General features: G+C 38.6%; 1 protein-coding gene across 3 annotated transcripts in view; it reads left to right on the top strand.

Moving 5' to 3' along the window:
- Nucleotides 1–26293, top strand: part of CERT1 (ceramide transporter 1) — a 134892-nt gene that overhangs the window by 22019 nt on the left and 86580 nt on the right. For all 3 annotated transcript variants that reach the window (XM_088839877.1, XM_055436302.2, XM_055436301.2), the window contains one exon: nucleotides 23148–23264. In XM_088839877.1, coding sequence (XP_088696003.1) covers nucleotides 23148–23264 — 117 coding nt within the window. The remainder of the gene's footprint in view (nucleotides 1–23147; nucleotides 23265–26293) is intronic.

Here is a 26293-nt window from a genome sequence, read left to right as displayed (position 1 = left end):
ATGAAAGACATATTTTAAGGTGAGTCAGACCACTTCGGAGAAGAAATATCCTGAATGGTTCAGAGTGGGGGGAAAAAGATCACAACAAAGGACAAGGATTCAAAATAACTGGGCTTTTCGCGAAAAACCCTGGTACATAAAATGGAAAAGGTCATGCTTGCCTTCTGAAGAAATATTTTCAACACTGAGTTCTGTATCTAGCTGAACCACTAAGGAAGTATAAGGGCAGATAAAAGCATTTTAAAATATGAAGGTCTTAAAAAATTTACTTGTGGTTTTTGGAAAATGTTTTATTTTAGAGATACATAATTAAATATCTGTGGATGAAATGATACGTTTTGAATTTGCTTCAGAATAATCCATTTATTTAGGCATGAATTGGTGGAGGGTGTTGATGAAATGAAAATGACTATGAGTTAATTGTTGAAGCTAAATAGTGGCATGGGAGTTGATTATTTTTGCATATGTTTGGGAATTCTCATAATAATAAGTGAAAAACAAACATTTCACAGACCTTTCTTCTGGAAAATGTGCCACTTTAAAACAAGGAAATATTAAATAAGAAGAACGTAAGCAGAGAGCATTGACATTATACCTAAAATATGATATCCGGGCCAGTAACATCAGTATCAGCTGTGGACTTGTTGGAAATACAAATTCTCAAGCCCTGCCTCAGACCTAATGAGTAAGAAGCTCTGTTTATAAAGTCCAGCATTATGCTTCATTGACTACTCTAAAGCCTTAAGACTGTGTGGATACCATAGTTACTGTGGAATATTCTTCAAATGATAGGAATACCAGACCACCTTACCTGCCTCCTGAGAAATCTGTATGCAAGTCAAGAAACAACAGTTAGAACCAGACATGAAACAATGGATTGGTTCCAAATTGGTAAAGAAGTATGTCAAGGCTGTATATTGTCACCCTACTTATTTAACTTACATGCAGAGTACATCACGCAAAATGCTGGGCTGGATGAAGCTCAAGCTGGAATCAAGATTACCTGGAGAAATATTGATAACATCAGATATACAGATGGCAGAAAGTGAAGAGGAACTAAAGAGTCTCTTGATAAATGTGAAAGAGAGAGTGAAAAAGCTGGCTTGAAACTCAGCATTCAAAAAACTAAGGTGATGGCATCCTGTCCCATCACTTCATGGTAAATAGATGGGGAAAAAATGACAGATTTTATTTTTTGGGGCTCCAAAATCACTGGAGACGGTCACTGCAGCCATGAAATTAAAAAGACTCTTGCAAAAAAAATAAAATAAAAAGACTCTTGCTCCTTGGAAGAAAAACTGTGACAAACCTAGACAGTGTATTAAAAAGCAGAGACATTACTTTGCTGACAAAGGTCTGTCTCGTCAAAGCTGTGGTTTTTCCAGTAGTCATGTATGGATGTGAGAGTTGGATTATAAAGAAGACTAAGCGCCAAAGAATTGATGCTTTTGGAACTATGGTGTTGGAGAAGACTCTTGAGAGTCCCTTGGACTGCAAGGAGATCCAACCAGTCAATCCTAAAGAAAATCAACCTGAATATTCGTTGAAAAGACTGATGCTGAAGCTCTAATACTTTGGCCACCTGATGATGTGAAGAGTTGATGCTGTGAAAGATTGAGGGCAAGAGAGGAAGGGGATGGCAGAGGATGAGATGGTTGGATAGCATCGCTGACTCGCTGGACATGAGTTTGAGCAATCTCCAGGAAATAGTGAAGGACAGGGAAGCCTGGCGTTCATGGGGTTGCAACGAGTCAGACATGACCTAGTGACTTAACAACAGCAATTCTGTCTTAGCAAACCCTTTAAATAATTCTGATGTGTGCTAGTTCTAGAACCACTCTCCTAAAGCAAGAAGAGTAGCTGTGCCTAAGTAAGAGAATGGACATGAACTGGTGGTTTATTCCATCTAATTTTCTTAACTGGTTCCTCTCTAGACTTTGGTAGTTGATCTGATGTTGAGATCAAGTGGCGATATATTAATGTAAAAGAAGAGAAATTACTGTTAGTTGTGCTATTATCATTGGCAGTTTAAATGGATAATATGTGTCAAGGTTGCAGACTTTGGGAAACTGTTGAGACTAGTGATTGTCTCAGAAATGAAATAGTAATAGTTATAAGAAGTGAATATCCTCTACACCAACCTGACTGTTCAATTCCTCTGCTAAAATTGCCCATTGAATTCTCCATTACCTATAATAGAATGTCTTTTTCCTCATCCATTATCAGACACCTATCTTTCCTCTGGGCTCAACCTAAGCCACAGGTTATCACAGAACCATTCCTTGTCTTTATATCTGAACTATAAGATTTTTAGAAAAGGAAAATGGACAGACTGATGATTATGTAGTAAGAGTTGGGCTAGGTATTCTGTGTGCCAACTCTTTTAGTCGTCATAATGATCTCCTTATACATAAGCAAATAAAGATTCAGTTCAGTTCAGTCGCTCAGTCGTGTCCAACTCTTTGAGACCCCATGAATCACAGCACTCCAGGCCTTTTACCTTATATATTTACCATTTTTATATATGTGCTTCTTATTTTGTGCCTTTGATTCTTATTGTGGAAGAAATACTAATTGTCCACTCCTATTGCAAGGTGGAAGGATTTCCTTTCGCCCAGTTATTCCCAAACGTGTTCATCTAGAATCATCTAGAAGATTGGTTAAAAACAGATTCCTGTTGTATTTGCAGATTCTGTGTGAAAGTAAATCTGTTTTGGCAAAGACATGAATATCTTCAAGTTATTAAGTTGTTTTTACTATTTAGAAGAGTTGGAAGGAATCAGTTTTTTCAGAGCTATGGTCATTAAAATGTACTTTGATCTTAAAGCAGTTACAGTCAGATAAATTGTGGTAAAATTTGAGAACATACTAGTAGTGTTTTCATTACAAATATAGTGTATTTGGGACTCTACAATCAATTATTTTGAATTGAAGTTCCTTTACTGAATTATGATTTCTAGTGCCTAGCATAATGCCTTTATAAAAGGCTGTCAGTTGAATAATAGCAGAATTTTTTATTTCTGATGTGGATTTGATTTTCATAAGTTGTTAAGACGTTTTTCAGAATTACTGAAAAAGATGCATGCAAGCCAAGTTACTTCAGTCGTGTCTGACTCTTTGTGACCCCATGGACTGTAGCCCACTAGGCTCCTCTGTCCATGGGATTCTCCAGGCAAGAGTACTGGAGTGGGTTGCCATTTCCTTCTCCAGGGGATCCTCCCGACCCAGGGTCTGAACCTGGGTGTCTTATGTCTCCTGCACTGGCAGGAGGGTTCTTTACCATTAGTGCCACCTGGAAAGCCCCCCCCCCCCGGGAAAAAGATGACTGGAGTTAAATAAAGTTATGTCTGGCCCAAGATATGTTTTAGGTAGAGTGCAGCATATCAAAAGATGTTGATTTAAATTAGTTTACTTACTATGAAATAGGATAACTTTCATAATAGGAAATGTGCATGGATGCAAAAGTTTGCTTTTTATGATTCTTGTGACAGGTAGGTTATCTTCTATTTAGTTGTAGACCATTACCAATAAAATTTCATTACACGTCCACAAGGGATTTGCAGAGATGATGAGAAAATAATTTTATGTTCACTAACTTTTAACTGATATTTGTCATTTTCTTTAATTATTAGTGCAGACAGAAATCACAGTAATATTGTATCTGTGACTTTTTCACCAACAGAAATAGTTAGCATCACATGGCATGACATATATTGCAGATATCTCAAAATATCGCTACCTGCCTCTTGCTGTTGATTTGTTAGTATAAGCTAGTAGCTCAGATGGTAAAGAATCTGCCTGCAGTGCAGGAGATCTAGGTTCAGTCCCTGGGTCAGGAAGATCCCTTGGAGAAGGAAATGGCAACCCACTCCAGTATTCTTGCCTGGAGAATCCCATGGGCAGAGGAACCTGGCGGGCTTACAGTCCATGGGGTCGCAAAGAGTCGGACACGACTAAGGGACTGACATACATAAGCTAACACATACATTATTATATATTAATTTTAAACTTTCATTATGAGTTTTGTATGATTTATTTCCTTCATAATCTAAGTATTTTGTTTTATACTTTTGAAAATATTGATCTGAGGAGTTTGAAAGTTTCAGCAGATTTGCACAGAGGTACATGAACTCGTGCTTTACACAGGACTGCACAGAACCCTTTTGTAGCATTGGAATTTTGTTTTGAGTCTATTATTAATGTCTCCTCAAGTAATTTAAGATGAGAGAATATATCTAAATTTCTAAGTGAAATGAGCTATTTCAGGCCCAGTGAGGAAAGAAAGTACCTTATGCTACCCTTTCTCTTCCAGCCTTCGGCCTTTCCTGGGTTAGGTTTTGTATTGTCTGCCTCCGTGAACCTCAGCTCTCACAGACTCTCCCTTATGGTGTCACCTCCAGTCGTGCTGCCTTTCTTTCAGTGCCTTATCTAGGCTGTTCTCTCTGCCGCAGATCTTTGCATGCCCTTCTCTTGCTCTCTGGCATGCTCTTACTTTATTCCATTTTGCCCTTCCTCCATTGGTAGTGCTTAGAGTGCTTCCTCTCAGTGGCACCAGTAGAGGCACTACTTCTTTGGAGGCTTCTTTGGTTTCGTGACTAGGTTACTTGTCTATTATAGGCTCTCTTGACACAGCGCGCCTTTCTTCTTTCTCTGTAATTGCGGTTGAAGTCTTACAGCTCCTACGATTGTGTTAATGTGAGCTCCGCAGTTAGGGGCTGTGCCTGCTCTTCCTCTTCACTGTATCCTGGGTGCCTTGACTTGGTGAGTCAGAGCTACCCATAACCATTTTATCTGTTAGTTGGTTACATGGATAGATAGATAAATGAATGCTTTAGATCATGTTTGTCTAATTGAAATCTGTGAGTCCCAAGTGCAGGCCACAAGTGCTATGTGCTCAGTCACTTCAGTCGTGTTGGACTCTTTGAGACCCTATGAACTGTAGCCCACCAGGCTCCTCCGTGGGGATTTTCCAGGCGAAAATACTGGAGTGGGTTGCTGTGCTGTCCTCCAGGGGATCTTCCTGACACAAGGATCAAACCCACGTCTTTTACGTCTCCCGCATTGGCAGGCAGGTCCTTTACCACTAGTGCCACCTGGCAAGTCACATATATGTAATAAAAAATTTTCTAGTTACAAAGTATTAATTTATTGTATTTTATTTAACTTTATATATCTAAAATATTATCCTGATTTGTAGTCATAAAATATTGTTACTAAGATGTTTTGTGCCAAGTCTTCAAAATGCAGAGTGTATTGATATTTTACACTTCTAGCACATCTCAGTTCAAATCAGTCACACCTGGCTGGTGACTACTGTATTGGACAGCACTCATGTCAAAGCATATTAAAAATGAAAAAACTGAGACTGCCTGGATCATGGTCAGCCCTTTATTTGAGGATAGAAATTAAAACCATTTTGTTTATTCAGAAATTCTCAAAACTGAGGTAAAAATAAGAGACAAATTACCCAGAGGGTATATTAAGTCAATATGTTAAAGAAAAAAGTTGAATAATGAGTGCTTACAATTTTCTTTTCCTGTGTATTTTTCTGAAGATTTGCAAATTAGGTTTACAAAAGTGATCCTATTAGAAGGATCAAATCTCTCCTCTCTTCAAGCCTCCAATAACTTGGCAGCTCACTCAGCATGAAAGCCAAAGTACTTATAATGACTCACAGTCAGGCTCCACATGATCAGGTCCCACAACCTCCTGCCTTCTTTGTCTGCTCCACTCCAGCCATACAGGCCTCCTTACAATTGGGGGGAACAAAAACAAAACATTAGGGGGAAGATAATTTGCAGCTAGGGGCCTTGAAGTTACTCAGAGTGACCTTGTTGTATCTGTTCTCGAATGTGCTCTCTTAAACTAACACATATTTGTTAAGAAAGTTTTGTTTTTTAAGCATCATTTTTTATAGGGTGATCTGGGAAGGTTTCCCTGGCAAAGTATTACTGGTATTTTAATGAGTTTGATGCCACTAAATTTACAATAAGCCATTATTTTGTATGCCACATTGCCAGTTTTAGTTGATATCAAATTGTAAGATTTGTCCATATTTTAGAGATAAAGGGGGTAGTTTTTATAACAAGTGAAATGGGATATTTGAAAAGAAATTTTAAAGAGGAAAAGGAGTAAGGGGAGAGGTGACCGGGAAAGGAGCAGCAGTTGTAAAGACCCTCCTGGACCACTTGAAGCAATTGTAAGGAGGCCTGTATCACTGGAGTGGAGTAGACAAAGAAGGCAGGAGGTTGTGGAACCTGACAGTGTAGAGCCTGACTGTGAGTCATTATAAGTACTTTGGCTTTCATGCTGAGTGAGCTGCGAAGTTATTGGAGGCTTGAGCAGAGGAGTGATTTGATCCTTGTAACAGGATCACTTTTGGCTGCTGTGTTAAGAATAAATTGTCAGAGGCAGGAATGGAAGCAGGAAAATAAAATCAGGCAGCTGTAGGAGGCTCTTGCAAGTAATGCAGATGAGAAACAGTGGTGGCTTGGACTAGAGTTATGTTGGTGAAGATTATGAGAAATGGTTGTATTCCAGATTATTCTGAAGGTAGAGCTGATAAAATTTGCAGATTTGTTGATGGATTCCTTGTGAGGTGTGAGGAACATGAGGAGTCAGATGATTTCAGGTCTGAGCAACCCATAGTTACCATTTACAGAAATACGGAAGGAAGCCTGCAAGAGGAGAAGTTTGGGAGGTAAATCAGCTAATCATTTTTGGATATATTGAGATGCCTCTTAGGCGTTCAAGAGAAGATGGAGGAGGCGATTAACTCAAAGTCAACATATCAAGGAAGAGGGCTTGTTTGGAGTTACAAGTTGTGTATGTTTGTGTGTGCATGAATCACATTGTGTGTATGTGTGTATAAATTTATCTTTTGGTCCTCACATCATTGATTTCTTCAGAATTCTTCCCCTCCCCGCCCCCCGGTGTGTTTACTTTTTTATTTTAATGTTAGAAGTTTTCTCAAATGTTTGATGACATTGGCTCCCCTTGACAATGAGATACAAGCAGAGATTGAGCAACTGACTCTCACAGGGAACCGTTGACAGTAGAGAAAGCATAGAGTTGATTATTGGTATCTTTTAATGTATCATTTTTAACTTTTTATTTTAAAATAACTTCATTTTAAAGTTGTCAGAGTAATGTAGATAACTCCCAGGAACACCTAGATTCACCAGCATTTTACTCTTGGTCTTAGCCAAAAGGCCAATAAGCGATCAGCAGTATTTTGACATTATTTCTTTTCACCGTTCTTGCAACTTTCTTTCCCTCTATACACACACACACACACACTTTTTTTTTCCTTGGTCATTTGGTCATTTGGAATTTTGGTCATTTGGAATTTTGTATAATTTCCAAAAGATACTCTCTTACTAAGTATGTAATTTGGCTATCAAAAAATATAAGAAGTTTCATGTAATACCTTTTTCTAATCTACACTCTACATTTATCACTTATTCCAGCAGTTTCCTTTATAGCATATTTTTTCCTTCCAGTCAGAATCCAGTTCAGAGTATATATTGCATTTAATTTTCATGTCTCTCTGTTTCTTTTAATCTGGAGCAGTTAGTTCCTTAGCTGTTCTTTGCCTGGCATAACATTCATGATTTTAAAAAATATAGACTAGTTATTTCATAGAATTTTATTCATTCAGAGTTTGTCTTACAGTTTTTCATGATTAGATTCAGGTTGTTCATTCTTGGTAAAATAGCTACCAAAATGATATGATATCCTTCTCAAGATACCACATCAGAGGCACATGTTTCTGTCTGCATCTCATGTAATGTTAATTTCAATCATCCAGTCAAGGGATTGTCCAGTTTTCCTGCTCATAGTGACTGTTCCTCTCCTTGAAATTAAAATGTTAGCTTTCTGGGAAGATGTTTAAGACCATGTATAAAAATCCTATTCTTCATCAGACTGTTCCCCCTTTTTGATTTAGTAACCTATCATGATGCCTGCCTCACCCAGTGATTTCTGTAATGATTGCAAAATGGAGATTTTCCAGTTCTGTAAACCCTTTTCACATTTATGTCAGCATTCTTCTCTTTTGTTCTTTAAAAGCCCTCTGTTTTTGTTCCATTTGTTAACAGAATGGACTCATATATTCCTGAATTATTTGGTGAGCTATAATCCACTACTGTACTTACGTATTTTGATGATCTAATTGCCCTTGATTTGGTTAACTGAAGTCCTTTAGAGCTGTTTCTTTGGTCCTTTTGACATTCTCCCCCAGGACCACCTCCCCACCTCTAAAAAGTACCCCCTTAATACTTTTAGGCTCAAGATTGTCCAGGTTCATTGTGTACCTTACCTATTCTAGCCCAGGAATCACCCATATCTCTAGGAACCTTGATTGCTTTCAGTTCGATTCAGTTGCTCTGTCGTGTCCAACTCTGCAACCCCATGGACTGCAGCACACCAGGCCTCCCTGTCCATCACCAACTCCCTGAGCTTGCTCAAACTCATGTCCATTGAGTCGATGATGTCATCCAACCATCTCATCCTCTGTCGTCCCCTTCTCCTCCCGCCTTCAATCTTTCCCAGCATCAGGGTCTTTTCAAATGAGTCAATTCTTCACATCAGGTGGCCACAATATTGGAGTTTCAGCATCAGTCCTTCCAATGAATATTCAGGACTGATTTTCTTTAGGATGGACTGATTAGATCTCCTTGCAGTCCAAGAGTCTTCTCCAACACCACAGTTCAAAAGCATCAATTCTTTGGCACTCAGCTTTCTTTATAGTCCAACTCTCACATCCATACATGACTACTGGAAAAAACATAGCTTTGACTAGACAGACCTTTATTGGCAAAGTAATGTCTCTGCTTTTTAGTAAGCTGTCTAGATTGATCATAACTTTCCTTCCAAGGAGTAAGCGTCTTTTAATTTCATGGCTGCATTCACCATCTGCAGTGATTTTGGAGCCCCCCAAAATAAAGTCTGTCACTGTTTCCACTGTTTCCCCATTTATTTGCCATGAAGTGATGGGACCAGATGCTGTGATCTTAGTTTTCCGAATGCTGAGTTATAAGCCAACTTTTTCAGTGTCCTCTTTCACTTTGATCAAGAGGCTCTTTCAGTTCAATTCAGTTCAGTCGCTCAGTCGTGTGCGACTCTCTGCGACCCCATGAACTACAGCACACCAGGCCTCCCTGTCCATCACCAACTCCCGGAGTTCACTCAAACACATGTCCACAGAGTCGGTGATGCCATCCAGCCATCTCATTCTCCGTCGTCCCCTTCTCCTCCCGCCCCAACCTTTCCCAGCATCAGAGTCTTTTCCCGTGAGTCAACTCGTCGCATGAGGTGGCCAAAGTATTGCTTTCAGCTTCAGCATCAGTCCCTCCAATGAACATCCAGGATTGATCTCCTTTAGAATGGACTGGTTGGATCTCCTTGCAGTCCAAGGGACTCTCAAGAGTCTTCTCCAACACCACAGTTCAAAAGCATCGATTCTTCGGCGATCAGCTTTCTTCACAGTCCAACTCACACATCCATACATGACCACGGGAAAAACCATTGCTTTGACTAGACGGACCTTGGTTGGCAAAGTAATGTCTCTGCTTTTTAATATACTATCAAGGTTGGTCATAACTTTCCTTCCAAGGAGCAAGCGTCTTTTATTTTAATTTCATGGCTGCAATCAGCATCTGCAGTGATTTTGGAGCCCAAAAAAATAAAGTCTGACACTGTTTCCACTGTTTTTCCATCTATTTCCCATGAAGTGATGGGACCAGATGCCATGATCTTAGTTCTTCATTTTCTGCCGTAAGGATGTTGTCAGCTGCATATCTGAGGTTATTGATATTTCTCCCAACAATCTCGATTCCAGCCTGTGCTTCATCCAGTCCAGCATTTGTCATGACATACTCTCCATAGAAGTTAAATAAGCAGAGTGACACTATACAGCCTTGATTGCTTTGGGTAGGTGGAATCTTGTGGTGGAAGTGGGATCTTATTACTCACTATAGACTTTGTCTTCCTGTTTTAAATATTGCACCCTTTCTTCAGCCTTCCTTGATAGCCATTAGTTCAGGGGTTCCTTTAGTTCAACATACCCAAATAGAAAACTTCTAATCTTCTGCTGGAGTGATAGTTTGGCTATTTTTAGAGATGTTATCTAGGCAGACTAATTGTTTCTTTTAATTAATCTGTTTGTAGCTTCAAATTACTGATTCTCATTCTTTTATTCTTTCTGTGGTTCTGTGGCACAAATAAGCATGCCTGTCCTCCCCCACCCCTTATACTTCAGTGAGTCTGGTTCGGGGAATTCTAAATGAATATGGAAACTGGAGCTGACTGCCATTGCCAGGGCTAACAATCTGCTGGATAGATACTAATGGGGAGCAGTAGACAATAAAAAGCACAAGTTTTTTCTACCTTCTTTCTTGCTATCTAGGGGTGCTGGAGAATGAGGGAATCCCACAAATGAGAAGCCAAAGAACTCAAAATTGAGTGTATAAACTCTCCCCAAGTCTCTGGCTGACTCCTGAGCCACGCATGCATGAGGCAGATGGAAAGCACTCTGGGGTGTTACCTGAGTCACTGTTACTATGGCAGAGACTTAGGGATGCTAAAACTCCTTTAAAGAAAACTGCCATCTTTTTAGCTATAAGAACCAGAAGGGGCCCAGTTAATGAATAATCCAGAAAAAAAAAAAAAGAGCCAGAGAAGAAGAATTCCAAATTCTGAGTTTAACCCTCTGCGCAGATTTGTACCTGATCCTCAGCAGTGTATGTACAGGCCAGACCAAAACCTTCTGAACTAAGGTCCTAGATGCTGCCCATTAAACACACAAAAGAAGTGGCCTGCAAAAATTTTTGCCCACTGAAACAAAAATAGTATTTTTCAGAATAATACAATAGAATCCAGAGTTCACAACCTAACATTCACAGTGTCCAAGATAAACTCACTCAACATACAAAGAGCCAGGAAATTGAAACACATTCTCAAGGGCAAAGACATGAATAAATGCGAAGTTAAAGATATTGGAATTATCTAACAAAGGTTTTAAAGTAAAATTATTTTTATAATAATTTGAGGTAAATTATAATTATAAATAATTGAGGTAAAAGAAAATACGCGTATAATGAATTAAAAGTAGTTTCAGAAGAGACAAAGAATACATATAAAAGAACCAATAGGACTGAAAGGAATGACATCTGAAATGAAAAATATTCACTGCATAGGATTTGTAGCAGATGAAGATGACAGAAAATCAGGATTTTGAATTTAGAGCAAAAGAAGTCATTCTTAATAACAGATTTTTAGGATTTTGTGTTTGTTTTTAAATGAACAGAATGTCAGGGATCTCTGAGGCAATTTATAATTAAATGGCCTTTAGAAGTCTCAGGAGAGGGAAGAGGGTAAAAAAAAAATTGAAGAAATTATAGTAAAATCTTAGCAAATTTGGTGAAAAATATAAATTTATAGATTCACGAAACTTAACAGACTCATAACAGGATAATCATAGTAATCATAGTCAGACTGTAAAAATCAAAGGTAAAAAATGCTGCAAGTAGCCATAGAGAAATACCATACATATTGGGGGACAGTGATTCAAGTTGCCATACACTTCTCATTAGAAACCACAGAGCCTCGAAGACAAAAAACTTTCCTTTCAGAACTCTGTATTCAATGAAAATTATCCTTCAAAAATGAAATGAAATAAAGATGTTTTCAGATGAAGTAAAATTAAGAGAATTTGTTTTGGGTGGGCCTGCCTTAACAAGAAATGCTAAAGGAAGTTTTTCTTGCTGAAGGGAAATACACCAGAGGCAAAATCAGATCTTTAGGAGCTAATGAAGAGCATAGAGAAAATAAATATATAGGTAAATAATAAGGTTATATTTCCTGGAGAAGGGCAGGGCAATCCACTCCAGTATTCTTGCCTGGAGAGTCTCCGTGGATAGGGGAGCCTGGTGGGCTACAGTCCATGGGATCGCAAAGAGACACAACTGAGAGACTAAGCACAGAACAGGGTTATAATTTCCCCTCTTAATGCTTTTAAGATACTAAAAATGTAAATAAACCAATGTCTAAAACATTGAATTTTTAAATTCCTGCCTAACCAAGAAAACACACTCATATGATTTCACCACTATATTCTTTCATACATTCAGTGAAATAATCCCAGTGTTACACAGACTCTTTACAACACACATTATCTGGGCAGTATAACTATGACACCTGTATACAAATTACAAGAATATAAAATTACAGCTTGGTATCTCTGGTAGACATAAGCACTGTATTCCTTTGCAAAATATTAGCAAATCAAGTCCAATAGTATATAAAAAGGACTAAGTGTTGTTTATCCCAGAAATGCAAGGTTAATACAATTTTATTAAATCAGTCATTTTAATTCACTGTATTAACAAACGAAAGAGAAAAATTTATAACAAGTTTCAGTAAAAGCAGACAAGTAAAAAGGAGAGAAGTGTTTGACAAAATTCAATACTCCCTAGTATTTAAAATAAAAATTCTTATAGAACTAGAAATAACATCAGCCTAATGAAAGACATCCACAAAAACACACAACTGACATCAAGCTTAATGATGAAGTACTATGCCTTTCCCCTAAGATTAGGTATAGGGCAAAGATATCTGCCCTTACCGCTTCTGTTTAACATTGTGCTGGACATCCTGGTCATTTCAGAAAGGCAAGAAAAAAATGTATAAAAAGACATAAATATCAGAGAGGCTAAAGCCGAAGAATTGATGCTTTTGAACTGTCGTGTTGGAGAAGACTCTTGAGAGTCCCTTGTACTGCAAGGAGATCCAACCAGTCCATTCTAAAGGAGATCAATCCTGGGTGTTCATTGGAAGGACTGATGCTAAAGCTGAAATGACAATACTTTGGCCACCTCATGCGACGAGTTGACTCACTGGAGAAGACTCTGATGCTGGGAAAGTTTGGGGGCGGGAGGAGAAAGGGACAACAGAGAATGAGATGGCTGGATGGCATCACCGACTCTGTGGACATGAGTTTGAGTGAACTCGGGGAGTTGGTGATGGACAGGGGGGCCTGGCGTGCTGTGCTTCATGGGGTCGCGGAGAGTCGGACACGACTGAGCGACTGAACTGAACTCAAAGTAAAGCTGTTTGCAGGTGCCATTGTTCTCAGAAAGTGAAAGTGAACATTGCTCAGTCGTATCTGACTCTTTGAAACCCCATGAACTATATACAGTCTTTGGAATTCTCCAGGTCAGAGTACTGAAGTGGGTAGCCTTTTCCTTCTCCAGGGGATCTTCCCAACCCAGGGATCAAACCCAGGTCTCCCTCATTGCAGGTGGATTCTTTACCAACTGAGCTATCAGGGAAGCCTGACGTTGTTCTTTAAATTCCTTCAAATTTATTAGGTAAACAGTTTTGAGAACTACTAAGTGGATTTTGCAAGATTGTAGAATATAAGTGAAACTTGCTTAGTCGTGTCTGACTCTTTGTGACCCCGTGGACTATACAGTCCATGGAATTCTCCAGGAATTTCTCCATGGAATTCTCTAGCCTTTCCCTTCTCCAGGAGATCTTCCCAACCCAGGGATCAAACCCAGGTCTCCTGCATTGCAGGTGGGTTCTTTACCAGCTGAGCCAAAAGGGAAGCCCGTAGAATATAAGGTTAATATACAGTTACAAAATGTACTGTCATATACACTAAGCAAACTGACTTTTAAAATACTTCATTTGGCTGTGCTGCATCTTGGTTGTGGCATGCAGGATCTTTGATTCTTGTTGCTGCAGCAGGATCTTTCATTTGTGGTGTGCGAACTCGCCGTAAACGCTAACTGAATTTTTAAAACAATTCCATACACAGTGGCTTAAAACAGTTACCTCAGGAATCAGGTCTGACCCTTGTATACTGTACTTTGGACACTGTTACCTGCAAACTGTGTGAGATAGTCACGATAAAGAAGACCTAAATGGAGAGATATTATGTCCATAGATTAGAAGGCTCAGCATTGTTAAAGTATCACATCTTAACATATTAATATATAGAAAACCTAAGATACTAATGCCCTTGGTACTACAATTTATCTGGAAGCATAAATTATGTAATGCAACTACCTAGACTAACCAAAGCAGGTTTTTAAAAGAAGAGTTTAGTTTGAGGAAGTAATACTACATGATTTCAAGATTTACTGTTAAGCAACAATAATTAAAATACTGTTACTGGAGTAAGAATAGACATTCAGATCAGGGGAACAGAATAGAGAGCCTGTAAGTAAATCAAGCAAGGATGTGGAATAAGTAGATTTGATAGACTGTCGGTAAGAGTGTAAAATGGGTGCAGCTTCTTTTGTCAGTTCTTTAAAGTTAACTGTTTATCTATTTTATGAGTCAGTCAGCCCATTCCTAAGTCAAAAGAAGTAAAAATTTGTGTCGTTACAAGACATGAACTTTTGACCAACTGCAGGTTTGAATAAGTAAAATATGTTATATCCAGCATTATTAAACTTCTCAGCAATAAGAAGAATAAGTTATCAGTAAGACACAGCAGTATGAGTAAATCTCAGGATAGTTATGCTCAGTAAAAACAGTATTTACTGTCTGATTGCATTTATATGAATTTAGAAGAAGTGAACCCTAATATACAGTGAAAGGAAGAAGATCCTTGGTTTCTGGAAGCTGGTGACAGAGGAATAGATGTTCTGCAGACAGGATAAGTCCTTTGAGGGTACAGAAATGAAAACATTTCTGTCCTGATATGGTGTTGATTTCATGGGTTATATACAAGTGAAAATGCCATTGAATTGTACACTTTAAATGAATAGTTTAATTATATGTCAATAAACCTTATTAAAATTTGGTTGGCTTTCTTTGAATTTCTAGGGAAATCTTCCTACACCCTCTCCACTGAGTTTAACTTTTTAAGTTAATCTTTTCATTCTACTTTTCCTCCCACTAGAGAAATTCCTTCTAAATCATCCTGTCATACTGTTCTAATCTAGACTTTTCCATCTTCTGCATAACTCTACTGTGGGCATTTTCCTTAATGTCTTCCTGGGAAGCCCCTTTGCTGCTTCTTTTCCTGGATCTCCATTGCTTCTTACTTCTCTTGGTTACTTCTTCATTTTGGTGAAGCATATCTTCCGGTTCTGAAAGGTAATTTTTCTATATCTTTGTGGTTTAGAACTTTCATACTGATTAATTGCCCAGTTATGAAACCCTTAAGTATTATTACTATATGTCCTTTCTCTCGGATTACTTAGTTTTCTTGTAGATGAATCTTCCTTACAGGCAGAAGGAGATAGAAGGAATAAGTATGGGTACAAGCCTTTTGGGAATCAAGTAAGGAAAAGGATCCTTTAATATGAACACTTTCCCTTATCTGCTTTTTTCACCGTTCCTCCTTTACAAGAATGTCCCTTCTTCCTACACCTGTCTGGTACCAACTCTCTGAGAGGTGGGACCTCTAATGTTACTGCAGAGTGGGATAGGCAAATGAGGTTCCAGGGGTCTGCTGCTGCTGCTGCTAAGTCGCTTCAGTTGTGTCCGAATCTGTGCGACCCCATAGACACAGCTGACCAGGCTCCCCCATCCCTGGGATTCTCCAGGCAAGAACACTGGAGTGGGTTGCCATTTCCTTCTCCATCCAGGGGTCTAGTTCCACTTTTTAATGACTCTTGATTAGTTTTGTTTTCAGCTCTTCCCATGCCTTTACCTTTAGTGCTACTTGATGCCTCCAAAACAAATTGGCTTTTTTTGTCTTTTCCTTTGTATATATTTACTTTTCAGCACATTCAGGCCTGTAAATGTCAGTGATCACATTCCAGCTTTAAATTTTGTTGGCAACTGTTTTCCTTCTTTTTCTTTGTGAATTTATGCCTCTTTTCCTATAAGGGTATTTTGATAGATAATGGATGCTATGGTATGTGTTACAGCCTTAATTCTCAGTGTGATGATAATTTGGAAGTAGGGCCTTTGGGAGGAATTTGGGTTTAGTTGAGGTCATGTAAGTACAGCCCCCTACTTTCTTCAATTTAAGTCTGAATTTGGCAATAAGGAGTTCATGATCTGAGCCACAGTCAGCTCCTGGTCTTGTTTTTGCTAACCATATAGAGTGTCTCCATCTTTGGCTTCAAAGAATATAATCAATCTGATTTCGGTGTTGACCATCTGGTGATGTCCATGTGCAGAGTCTTCTCTTGTGTTGTTGGAAGAGGGTGTTTGCTATGACCAGTGCGTTCTCTTGGCAAAACTCTATTAGCCTTTGCCCTGCTTCATTCCGTGCTCCAAGGCCAAATTTGCCTGTTACTCCAGGTGTTTCTTGACTTCCTACTTTTGCATTCCAGTCCCCTATAATGAAAAGGACATCTTTTTTGGGTGTTAGTTCTAAAAGGTCTTGTAGGTCTTCATAGAACCGATTAACTTCGGCTTCTTCAGCATTACTGGTTGGGGCATAGGCTTGGATTACTGTAATATTGAATGGTTTGCCTTGGAAACGAACAGAAATCATTCTGTCATTTTAAGATTGCATCCAAGTACTGCATTTCGGACTCTTTTGTTGACCATGATGGCTATTGCATTTCTTCTAAGGGATTCCTGCCCACAGTAGTAGATATAATGGTCATCTGAGTTAAATTCACCCATTTCAGTCCATTTTAGTTCACTGATTCCTTGAATGTCTACATTCACTCTTACCATCTCCTGTTTGACCACTTCCAATTTGCCTTGATTCATGGACCTAACATTCCAGGTTCCTATGCAATATTGCTCTCTACAGCGTCAGACCTTGCTTCTATCACCAGTCACATCCACAACTGGGTATTGGTTTTGCTTTAGCTCCATCCCTTTATTCCTTCTGGAGTTATTTCTCCACTGATCACCAGTAGCATACTGGTGTATATTGTCACCCTGCTTATTTAACTTATATGCAGAGTACATCATGAGGAACGCTGGCTGGAAGAAGCACAAGCTGGAATCAAGATTGCTGGGAGAAATATCAATAACCTCAGATATGCAGATGATACCACCCTTATGGCAGAAAGTGAAGAGGAACTAAAAAACCTCTTGATGAAAGTGAAAGAGGAGAGTGAAAAGGTTGGCTTGAAACTCAACATTCAAAAAACAAAGATCATGGCATCTGGTCCCATCACTTCCTGGGAAATAGATGGGGTAACAGTGGAAACAGTGTCAGACTTTATTTTTGGAGGCTCCAAAATCACTGCGGATGCTGATTGCAGCCATGAAATTAAAAGACGCTTGCTCCTTGGAAGGAAAGTTATGACCAACCTAGATAGTATATTAAAAAGCAGAGACATTACTTTGCCAACCATGGTTGGCATAGTCAAGGCTATGGTTTTTCCCGTGGTCATGTATGGATGTGAGAGTTGGACTGTGAAGAAAGCTGATCGCCGAAAAATTGATGCTTTTGAACTGTGGTGTTGGAGAAGACTCTTGAGAGTCCCTTATACTGCAAGGAGATCCAACCAGTCCATTCTAAAGGAGACCAATCCTGGGTGTTCATTGGAAGGACTGATGCTAAAGCTGAAACTGCAATACTTTGGCCACCTCATGCGACGAGCTGACTCACTGGAAAAGACTCTGATGCTGGGAAAGGTTGGGGGTGGGAGGAGAAGGGGACGACAGAGAATGAGATGGCTGGATGGCATCACTGACTTGATGGACATGAGTTTGAGTGAACTCCGGGAGTTGGTGATAGACAGGGAGGCCTGGCGTGCTGTGATTCATGGGGTCACAAAGAGTCGGACACGACTGAGCGACTGAACTGAACTGAAGTACAGCCCCCATGGTGACACTGGTACTCTTATGAGGGGATGAAGAAACCCAAGAGCTCTCTGTCCTCCATATGAGGACATACCTAGACAGCAGCCCTCTGCAAACCAGAAAGAAGGCCCTCACTGAGCGCCCTCCCATGCTCACACCCTGATCTTGGACTTCCAGCCTCCAGAACTGTGAGAAATTTCTGTTGTTAAAGCTACTTCGGGGGCTCCCAGGGCTCAGAGGTAAAGAATCTGTCTGCCAGTGCAGGAGACATGGGTTCCATGCCTGGGTTGGGCAGATCGCATGGAGGAGAAAATGGCAACCCTGTCCAGTATTCTTGCCTGAAGAATCCCATGAACAGAGTAACTTGGCGGTCTGCAGTCCATGGGGTTGCAAAGAGTCAAACGTGACTTAGTGACTGAACATGCAGCACACAGCATGTAGATAGATTGTAAAATTTCCCTGATAAAGTGATCAAAAAAGCTATCCAGTGTATGCTGGGGTTTTTTGTTACAGCAGCCCTAAGAACAAATAAGACAGACCAAGAGTAGATATAAATGCCGTTTCACCTTTTGATTTATCTTCTGTTGTTGACAGTGAATGCTGACATGGTAAAGGATGAGGCCCATCTACATTTTCCTTTATGCTGTTGACTTTCTTCCCTAGCATGTGAATTCTCATTCTCAGTGGGCCCCTCTACTTGGTTCTTGGGAAAGTGAAATAATCTTAGGTATTTACAATATCTAACGTGGCCTCCAACAAAAATCAACTGGATGAAATCTTAGTTCTTACTGTTGATCTCTCTCACTAAGAAGAATTTGTTTTTTCTTGGAGTAGGGGTGACAGTGGAAGAAGCTTGAGAATAATTGTTTCTTCTTTCTCAAATTAATTTCACAGAATAAACCTTCAGTTCAGTTCAGTTCAGTTGCTCAGTCGTGTCCGACTCTCTGCCACCCCATGAAGCACAGCACGCCAGGCCTCCCTGTCCATCACCAACTCCCGGAGTTCACTCAAACTCATGTCCACAGAGTTGGTGATGCCATCCAGCCATCTTGTTCTCTGTCGTCCCCTTCTCCTCCCACCCCCAACCTTTCCCAGCATAAGAGTCTTTTCCAGTGAGTCAACTCGTCGCATGAGGTGGCCAAAGTATTGCAGTTTCAGCTTTAGCATCAGTCCTTCCAATGAACACCCAGGATTGATCTCCTTTAGAATGGACTGGTTGGATCTCCTTGCAGTACAAGGGACTCCAGATTGAGTTTATTTCCTGTGACCATTTTTCCTGGGTATAATATGTCTTTCGGATTTGTAATTTGAACATTTCATTTAAAGATAGTGTTGGGACTTCCCTGGTGATTCAGTGGTTATGACTGTGCTGTCAATGCCGGGGGATGTAGGTTTGATCCCTGGTCAGAAAACTAAGATCCCTAGGGCCGGAGATCCCACATGCCTGCATGGTGGGGCCAAAAGATTAAAAAAAGAAGAAAAGATAGTATCTGAATTTTTTGTTACATTTGTTGCATTTTCCTCTTTCAAAACACCAGTTAAATCATTTGCTTGACCTCCTTTGTTCAGGCATTATGTTTCTTTCACTTTGTATTTTTCTCAAGTCTGTTTACGAAAACAGACTTATTTGCCTTTTATTGCTGCTTCTGATGTGATTTCAACTCGTTTCTTCTTAGCTCTTTTAGCTTACTTTTCATTGCTTGCTGCTTTATCTCTTTAGATTTTTTAGTCATTTTTTTCTGAAGATAGCTTATGTCATCTCTTACATCTACCACCTCTTGTATTTTTTTCATCTAATTTTGTTCTTTATCCCTTATTGGTTTTCTTCTAATCATCTGTGAGGGCTGCAATTAGGATAAGACCAATGAGGGAATAACTTCAGTTGTAAAATTTAAGATAGCATCAAAAAACTCAGCAATCAAGATAAATAGTATTTTGATGTGTTTTTTTTAAAGTAATCCATGATGAATAAAATATCCACAATGAAATTCTAAGTAAAGATAAGGTTAGTTTTCTTTGAATTAAAGTCTAACTGTCTGCGGTGGTTCTCCCCGCCCCATCAGCAGTTTTGATTTCTGCAGTTTTAGTTACCTTTACGATCTGAAAGTATTAAGTAGAAAATTCCAGAAATAAACAGTTGATAAGTTTTAAATGGCACATTGTTTTGAGCAGCATAATGAAATCTCATGCAGGCTGCTCTGTCCCTGATGGGTCATGGCTTGTTTCTTTGTCCATATCCATGCTGTGTATACTGCTGCTGCTAAGTCGCTTCAGTCGTGTCCGACTCTGTGCGACCCCATAGACGGCAGCCCACCAGGCTCCCTCGTCCCTGGGATTCTCCAGGCAAGAACACTGGAGTGGGTTGCCATTTCCTTCTCCAGCGCTAAAATGAAAAGTGAAAGTGAAGTTGCTCAGTTGTGTCTGACTCTTAGTGACCCCATGGACTGCAGCCTACCAGGCTTCTCTGCCCATGGGATTCTCCAGGCAAGAGCACTGGAGTGGGTTGCCATTGCCTTCTTGCTGTGTATACTACCTGCTCCTTAATACCTGTATAGGAAAGCACATAGGGCAGTTGACCCTTGAACAACACAGGTTTGAACCCCACACATCCACTTACACTCAGGATTTGTCAGTAGTGTATAATACCTACAGTACTGCCCAATCCAGGAGTGGTTGAATTCAAGGATGGTGAGCCCCAGATGCAGAGGAATGACTGTAAGACACTCAGGCTTTCTACAGCACCAGACCCCTAATCCTGTTGTCGTTCACAGGTTGGTTCTCTCTGTAGGATTTGGTACTACCTGAAGCTCCAATACTTTGGCCACCTCTTGTGAAGGGTTGACTCACTGGAAAAGACTCTGATGCTGGGAGGGATTGGGGGCAGGAGGAGAAGGGGATAACAGAGAATGAAATGGCTGGATGGCATCACCGACTTGATGGACATGAGTTTCAGTGAACTCCAGGAGTTGGTGATGGACAGGGAGGCCTGGCGTGCTGCGATTCATGGGGTCTCAAAGAGTCAGACACGACTGAGCAACTTAACTGAACTGAACAGTTTCAGGCATCCACTGGGGGTCTTGGGATGTATTTCTCTTAGATAAAGGAAGACTGTTGTATTATGTGTTTGAGTGTGTGCGTGTTGAGACATGGTGTAAACTTTTTGTCTAGACCTTGACTTACCCTCCTAAACACACCTCTTAACAAATCTGTCATTTCTTTAGCCTTGTAGATTGAGCCTCCTGCACATCTTGACTTTTTAGGGATTCAAAGCTTCTATGTCGTTTACATACTACCACCTGAAAATTGGTAGATCTCCCTGTGCCACCTGTCCCTCAGATTGTTGAAGGTAGAAATGGCTATTTTGTGTACACTTTCGGACAGCTCCATCTCTTTGAGCAGATATTCATATAAATTTGACATTCAGATGAAGTTTTCAAATTCTTTAATTCTAGATTTGTAGAGTATCATTTTATTCCATTCCTGTGTATAACATTTTTATCTCTTAAAAGCTTAAAGTTCTCCATATATTGAAACTTTGAAACATAAGGGAAAGAAAACATAATTGATATACTTAACAGATTTAGTAATTTGGCAAAGTTTACTTACGTTGATTTCAGGTTTTATTAAGTCACTCACCCAGAGAAAGCTTAATGACAAGCTTCTGTTTGGGGGAATATTTAAAATGTGGCATAGGACTCTTTGGAAGATTATAAGGAAAATTTGAAGATATGAAAGCTGGAAAAAGAATTGGCTGGAGAAACTAGTATATTTTGAACAATAGGTAACTCTCTATATCCGTTAGCTCAGCGTCTGCAGATAAGGAGAGCTGGTTGTACTGAGCTGTTTTATATAAGGGACTTAGGCATCTGAAATTTTGGTGTCCAAAGGAAGTCCTTGAAACAAGCCCCAGCAAAAAATAAAGAATGACTGTGTATATATATATTACCTTTTTATTTTCTAAAGCTTTAATGAAAATATTGAACACAATATAAAATATAAATCCTTTTTAACAACAGTCACTAGAAATATAATAATGATTATATCTCAAAGTAAAAGTTTAAAAACCTCTGGGCTATTTAGAATAGTAGACTGATCAGATAAATTATTTACTTAGTTCTTCAGATAGTACACATGCTTCCTCCAAGGAGCTTTCCTTAATGACTGACTTCATTCTTAAAGTTTATGAATATTTAGCTTTCAGTTAAGTTTATAGTCATATTTTTGAGTGTTAAAGTTGTCTTGGTATTTCTGTATTCATAGTGACTGAAGCAGGGTGTGCACTGTCTTGTCTCTTCTGTCTCTTCTCTCCAGCATGAACTGCCTCCCACTATAGTCCTCACTGCGATGCCCAGCACATAGTGACTCAGAGCTTTAACTTTTGTCTTTTAGCCAGTCAGAACCATGAATTAGTTGTCTTAATATTAAAAGAGAAATTGTTTCATACGCTAAAGAACATTGTGGAATTAGTTTATATTGTTTTTGTTGAATAAACTGATAAGGAGATAAAAGATTGGTACTGTTAAAGGTGGGAGAGAATAAGCACAATATGTAGATTGCATTCAGCTAGTAAGTTTATTACTATATAGACCAGGGAGGAGTCTCTTTCCTCTAAGGCTAAGCTAGTTCACAGAAGAGGACATTGTACTTTATCCAGTAGAAGAAGAGATTGTTATTTGTGATATGATCCTGTCATATTTGAACTCATTCATTGAGAGAAAAACAAGTATATAAAATATTTATTGTTTATATTGTTTTGAAGAATGTGAAACACTGAACCAGCTATTTTACATTTGCACTAATTGCTTACATTTTGGTGAAGGCGGTTTCCTCTGTCTAACATAGGTCTGATGTAATGTTCATTTTACTTTTGCTTTTCATTAGAGACTCTCCTGGCTATTAAAATAAAAGATGTAAAAAAGCCTAGAAGTTAGTTTGAAATATTTAGAAGGATGTTAGTGTTATTTTTTGATAGAACATAAAAATACCTTGCTTATCAAATTTAATGAAATAAGACTATTGATGAGAATTTACTTTTGAATAATGAAAGCAGAAAAATATCAGTAAATGTCTTTTGTAAAACTTACTTTTGCCCTTTTTAAAATTGTGCTTTCAGTGATAGTCCCACTACTTTACACTGACTCAAAGCATTTGATGGAAAATATTTTACCTCTTTTTTAAAATCATGTCTGTAGTCATGTGTCAGTTCATTTGTAGAAATATTGAATGGGCATAGTTTTTGGTAATTATACCCTTGCTGTGCTCTTTATCTGAAATATCTTCAAAAAGTTATTTGAGTACGAAAGGAATAACAGGAGTCTCTCACCGGCCAGAATGGGTATGTTCATGTTTTTGCTATAGGGTGTAACACTTCTAAGAATATAATTAGCTTTGCTTTTCCTTTTCTCCCTTAGCCTCATGATTTTGATGAATGCCGATTTGATATTAGTGTAAATGATAGTGTTTGGTATCTTCGTGCTCAAGATCCAGATCACAGACAGCAGTGGATAGATGCCATTGAACAGCACAAGGTGGGTCTCTAGTGTTTACCTCTCTGAAGAGACTTAGGCAAGAGACTCGTGGTAAACACCTCTAAAAGAATATTGATCTGTACGTGTATACTGAATAGTTGAACATAATATTTTGGGTTGTAAAAATTAAAGCAATACAGGTGTAAATTTTTGAAATGATTTTGTTTCTAACATTTGAGTTATACTAAGGGATTGCCATGATAAATATTTTTAATTGATTAAAGCAAACTATGCTCTTTTATATAAATTTGTTTTTTATTTAGGGTTTGCTTCATAATGAATGCTTTTTATATGATCTGGGTAAAAGGATTCTTGAAATAACATCAGATTGTAAAATCCTAATGTTTGAAAGCTTCAGTGTTAATTTTTATTGTCATTTGTAACCATTTGGGTAAATCCTTAGTATTCAGTTCAGTTCAGTCGCTCAGTCGTGTCCGACTCTCCATGACCCCATGAATCACAGCACGCCAGGCCTCCCTGTCCATCACCAACTCCCGGAGTACACTCAAACCCATGTCCACAGAGTCGGTGATGCCATCCAGCCATCTCATTCTCGGTCGTCCCCTTCTCCTCCCGCCCCCAACCTTTCCCAGCATCAGAGTCTTTTCCAGTGAGTCAACTCGTCGCATGAGGTGGCCAAAGTATTGCAGTTTCAGCTTTAGCATCAGTCCCTCCAATGAACATCCAGGATTGATCTCCTCTAGAATGGACTGGTTGGATCTCCTTGCAGTATAAGGGACTCTCAAGAGTCTTCTCCAACACCACAGTTCAAAAGCATCGATTCTTCGACGATCAGCTTTCTTCACAGTCCAACTCTCACATCCATACATGACCACGGGAAAAACCATAGCCTTGACTAGACGGACCTTGGTTGGCAAAGTAATGTCTCTGCTTTTTAATATACTGTCAAGGTTGGTCATAACTTTCCTTCCAAGGAGCAAGCGTCTTTTAATTTCATGGCTGCAATCCTTAGTATAAACATCTGTAAATTGTTAAATTTTTGTAAATATGAAGTTTTCTAATAAACTTTGAGGAAGTCTTTCTTCAATAAATGTATAAGCCATAGTCTTGAAATTTAAAGCTAGTTTTTGACTTCTGTATGAATAATTGGTATATAGACTAAAGAAATATATTTTTAAAAGTCTCTATTATTAACTAATTCAGTATTTCATGGTAAAACAAGGAATAAGGAAAGTTACAAATTCACCATGCCATTCCTGATTGTGACTTAAGAAAACTGAATTTGTTCATATACCTGTCTGTACTTGTTTGTTCGGGTTTCACAGAGTTGTAGTTGAAACACCTGTTTTGGTTGTTTAACAGACACAGAACATGTACACACATAAACACAACAAGAAAAACTAGTCAGACCTGGGATACTGCAGGCACTTTCTTCTTGATATTGATCATGCATTAGGTTTATTCCTTAATTATAAGTTTTCCCAGCCTAAGGAAGTCTGGCTCTCATGCTTTCCTTTTGTCCTTGTTTTAACTTTAGAATTATATTACTTTAAAGCATTTTGTGAATCTTAGTTACCTTGATAATATTACCTCAGGAAACAGTGTAAAAATGGTAAACAGTTTTCTATTATTTAAAGGAAAGATGAGCCAGTAGACATGGAAGCAACCTAATTGTCTATCAGTAGATGAATGGGTAAAGAAGATGTGGTTCATATATACAGTGGAATATTACTCAGCCAAAAAAGAATGAAATATTGCCATTTCCAGCAACATGGATAGACCTAGAGATTATCACACTAAGTGAAGAAAGTCAGATAGAGGAAGACAAGTATGATGTGATATCTCCTATATGTGAAATCTAAAAAGAAGGTACAAATGAACTTATTTAGTAATAGAAAACACAGACTCAGATTCACAGATGCAGGAAACAACTTGTGACTCCTAAAGGGGAAACAGAAGGGGGAAGGATAAATTAGGAGTATGGGATTAACAGATACACACCACTATATATATGATAAACAACAAGGATTTATTGTGTAGTACAGGAAGCTATATTCGGTAATTTGTAATAGCCTATAATGGAGAAGAATGTGATGCTGTATACCTGAACTGACACAGTTTTATGAACCAACTATAGTTAAGTAAAAATTAAAGCAAATAAATAAAGGTGAGATGAGCTAAAATTCTAAAATCTCAGTACTTTGGAGCTGGGCTAACCGAATTCTGACACTGCAGACTGCTATATATGACGTATGTGACCTTGCCTTCATCTGTTCTTAATGTGTTTAAGGAACACATGAAATAATATATGTAAAGTTACTTACCAGAGTGGCTGATGTTTTTTCCCATTTATGACATAGTGGGAAAAGAAAGAGTTTTGAAGTCACAAATTCACTGAAATTATACCATATTTTTTATGGATAAAGAGTTCTACATTCAATGAGAATTGCTAAATGTGCATTTAAAGAGAGGGGTCTGTTTTGTGCAGTTAATCAGGGCCAGCCCTCTTAATAATGATTAAAGGCATTATTAAAACTAATTTCGGTATTTTTAACTGAGATGACGTTTGTTGGCTTAATTAGCTGATTTAGATTACAGCACTAGTTTTTTTCTGTTTTAAATAAGCATATTTGATTTTGTTCATTCTTCATAGTGAAGCTGGTTCAGGAATCTTTGCAGGTTGTCATTTTGTTTCTTCTTTTTGTATGAAGATGTTGCATAAAGCATATATTTCTTCTATATCATTGATTTCTTTGCACCTTTGAATAATGGATAGATAGGATCTTTGAGTCTCCGTCAGAGCATTGTGACTTACTCTGGGTAACAGAGTTTGGGTAAATTTAAGTTCTTAGAAATAGATTCAGCAGCAAGGTTCTAGATACAGTGTATAAACTTTCCTTTCTTATTTCTAAATATAGTTTATTCATAAACAAGGAAGGAAAAATCATTAATTGTTATTCTTATTAATACTTGTTAAATTTTAATGTAAAATGATATGTACCAATTAAACGATATATCAGTGAAGATTTAAACTGAATTTGAATTCTAAAAGTAAATTGAGTTATTAA

The sequence above is a fragment of the Moschus berezovskii genome, chromosome 9 (genome assembly GCF_049115385.1).
Source record: "Moschus berezovskii isolate FMDL1 chromosome 9, NW_MosBer_1.0, whole genome shotgun sequence".
Classification (NCBI taxonomy): domain Eukaryota; kingdom Metazoa; phylum Chordata; class Mammalia; order Artiodactyla; family Moschidae; genus Moschus; species Moschus berezovskii.
The sequence above is the reverse complement of the archived record's forward strand: the minus strand, read 5'-3'. Positions and strand labels throughout refer to the sequence as shown.